The sequence below is a fragment of the Lolium rigidum genome, chromosome 1, assembly GCF_022539505.1.
Source record: "Lolium rigidum isolate FL_2022 chromosome 1, APGP_CSIRO_Lrig_0.1, whole genome shotgun sequence".
Lineage (NCBI taxonomy): Eukaryota > Viridiplantae > Streptophyta > Magnoliopsida > Poales > Poaceae > Lolium > Lolium rigidum.
This window is the reverse complement of record NC_061508.1, coordinates 27,157,935-27,160,482: the sequence shown is the minus strand read 5'-3', so window position 1 is coordinate 27,160,482 and position 2,548 is coordinate 27,157,935. Positions and strand designations below refer to the sequence as shown.

General features: G+C 57.2%; 1 protein-coding gene across 1 annotated transcript; it reads left to right on the top strand.

Annotated features, from left to right (window-relative positions):
• Positions 1-253: 253 nt before the first annotated feature.
• On the top strand, positions 254-1,192 carry LOC124670132 (anthocyanin regulatory C1 protein-like). Its single transcript, XM_047206637.1, has 2 exons — positions 254-442; positions 545-1,192. Exons 1-2 carry the CDS (start codon positions 310-312, stop codon positions 1,159-1,161), a joined length of 750 nt encoding a protein of 249 aa, XP_047062593.1. The 5' UTR covers positions 254-309; the 3' UTR covers positions 1,162-1,192.
• Positions 1,193-2,548: the final 1,356 nt, after the last annotated feature.

Genomic DNA, 2,548 nt, shown 5'->3' with positions numbered 1-2,548 from the left:
GGAATTTTTTGTATCGACATCGTCCACAACTCACAACCTGCCGGCGATAAATAACGGCCGTGCTGTACTTCCCTGTCCATTTGGACACACATGGAGCCTTGCTAGCCGTTTGGTCCATCTAACACTGAGAGAAGTGTCGCTTCACATGGCCATGCGTTCAAGGTGATAAACAGGGCCACGTAGACGCTCTGGTGTATAAATACCGCAACAACCCCTGCTGCCTACACACACCCCTCTCTCTTATTTATGTGTGTGTGTGTGTGTGTGTGTGAGAGAGAGAGAGAGAGAGAGGTGTAGAGAAAGAGAGGAATGGGGAGGAGGGCGTGCTGTGCCAAGGAAGGGGTGAAGAGAGGTGCATGGACGAGCAAGGAGGACGACATGTTGGCCTCCTATGTCAAAGCCAACGGCGAAGGTAGATGGAGGGAAGTTCCTCACAAAGCTGGTATGTAGTACTACTAATGGATTCTAATCACCAAGTAAACAGAACCGTTCTAGCTACTCGGTGGAGAGCTTAATGCGACGCATGTGTTCAATAAATTTGCAGGCCTGCGGCGGTGCGGCAAGAGCTGCCGTCTGCGGTGGCTGAACTACCTCCGGCCCAACATCAAGCGGGGAAACATCGGCGACGATGAGGAGGAGCTCATCATCAGGCTCCACGGCCTCCTCGGCAACAGGTGGTCCCTCATCGCTGGCAGGCTCCCCGGCCGAACAGACAACGAAATCAAGAACTACTGGAACAGCACCCTCGGGCGGAAGGCGCTCCCAGTTCTCGGTGCCTCCCGACCAGCCACCAGGACCATCGTCGCCATGCCGGAAACCCCTACCAGCTCCGGCTCATCAACCGCGGCTCTGGCGCCGTCTAGCTCCAAGCCTCATCCAGCGGCGCCGTCCTCGGCGGCCACTACCGTGTGGGCGCCCAAGGCCGTGCGGTGCACCGGCGGCCTCTTCTTCAGCAGGGACATCACGCCGCCGTCCCCCGCGGTTGCGCAGACGCGAACCGGAGGATCAGTAGACGCAGATGACTGCAGTGGCAGCGGCAGCAGCTCGGCGACGTCGGAGCTCCCGGCCGAGCCGTTCGACTGGATGGACGACGTGAGGGCCTTGGCGTCGTTTCTCGAGTCCGACGACGACTGGGTAAAGTCCCTGCACATGGCCCAGTAACACAACGCGCGCACGTGCACGTCTGTTTGTACGCACTTTGTAAAGGAAAACCGTATCCTATCACAAAACAATGTGTGAGCGCGCGTATTGTGATCATGGATACCTTTTTTGATAAAAGCACTAGTAGAAAATAGGGCTTTTATCCGGGCCTTTTGTACCGGTTTCCTTAGGAATCGGTACTAAAGGGTGCATTAATACTGATTTTACTGCTCAGGGCGCCGGCAACCTTTAGCACCGGTTCGAACCGATTCGTGTCACGAACCGATACTAAAGGTTTTCCGGCTGACGCCAACCTTTAGCACCGGTTCGTGACCCGGATCGCCTTTTTTGCTTTGTAAAATACAAAAGAAAATGATAAAAAAATTCAAAAAATAAAATGTTTATAGATTCTTGTATGTTATGCAACCTACTATTCGGTGAAATTAAGAATTTTGAATTTCGACTTTTTTTGCATAAAAAGTTTAGAAAAAGGTAAAATGACATTAACTTGTGCATACGACGTCGTAAAAAGCGTATAATATATCAAAATGATCGTCGCGGCCCCGACACTGACTTTGTTGTCATGGCTCGCGAAGTGGAGGTGGCGCCGTGCTGCACGCCAGCAGCCCCGACACGGGAGTCGTCGTCACACCTGGTGAGTGGTGTGGATGGCGTTGTGCTGCGCCGGCATAGACGTCTTGGCATGCGTGGTGGTGATGGTGCCACGCTACGGCTCGGAAGCCTCGTCAAGGATGGTGTCATCGCTCGTGGCGGAAATGGCGCCGCGCTGCACGCCGGCAGCCTCGTCAAGGTAGTTGTCGTCGCGGCTCGTGGACACCGTGGAGATGGCGCCGCGCTACACGCCGGCAGCCTCGTCAAGGTCGGCGTCGTCCTCACCATGGTGGATGGCGCCGGACTGTACACCGGCAGCCCCGACGTCGTCGTCAGTGGCACGGTGTAGAGTTGAAGATGGCGTCGCGCTGCACCCCGGCAGCCTAGTCAAGGTCGCCGTCGTCGCGCCTCACGGGTGATGAAGATGGCGCCGCGCTGCACGCTGGTAGCCCCGTCACGGAGGTCGTCGTCGCGCCTCGCGGGTGGTGAAGATGGCACCGCGCTGCATGCCGGAAGCCTCCTCGCGGACGTCGTCATCGAGGCTTGTGGATGGTGAAGATGGCGCCGCGCTGCACGCAGTCAGCCTCCTCGCGGACTTCGTCGTCGCGGCTTGTGGTGGTGTTGATGGCGCCACGCTGCACACTGGCAGCCTCGTGACAGACGCCGTCGTCGCGGCTTGTTGTGGTGTTGATGGCGCCGCGCTACACGTCGGCAGCCTCGCCACGGACGTCATCGTCGCGGCTCGTGGTGGTGTTGATGGCACCGCGCTACACGCCGGCATCCTCGTCATGGATGC

Coding starts and splice junctions, on each gene's coding strand:
- LOC124670132 (XM_047206637.1), top strand. CDS start 310: ATGGGGAGGAGGGCGTGCTGTGCCAAGGAAGGGGTGAAGAGAGGTGCA. Junction 443..544: donor GGAAGTTCCTCACAAAGCTG/GTATGTAGTACT, acceptor ATAAATTTGCAG/GCCTGCGGCGGTGCGGCAAG.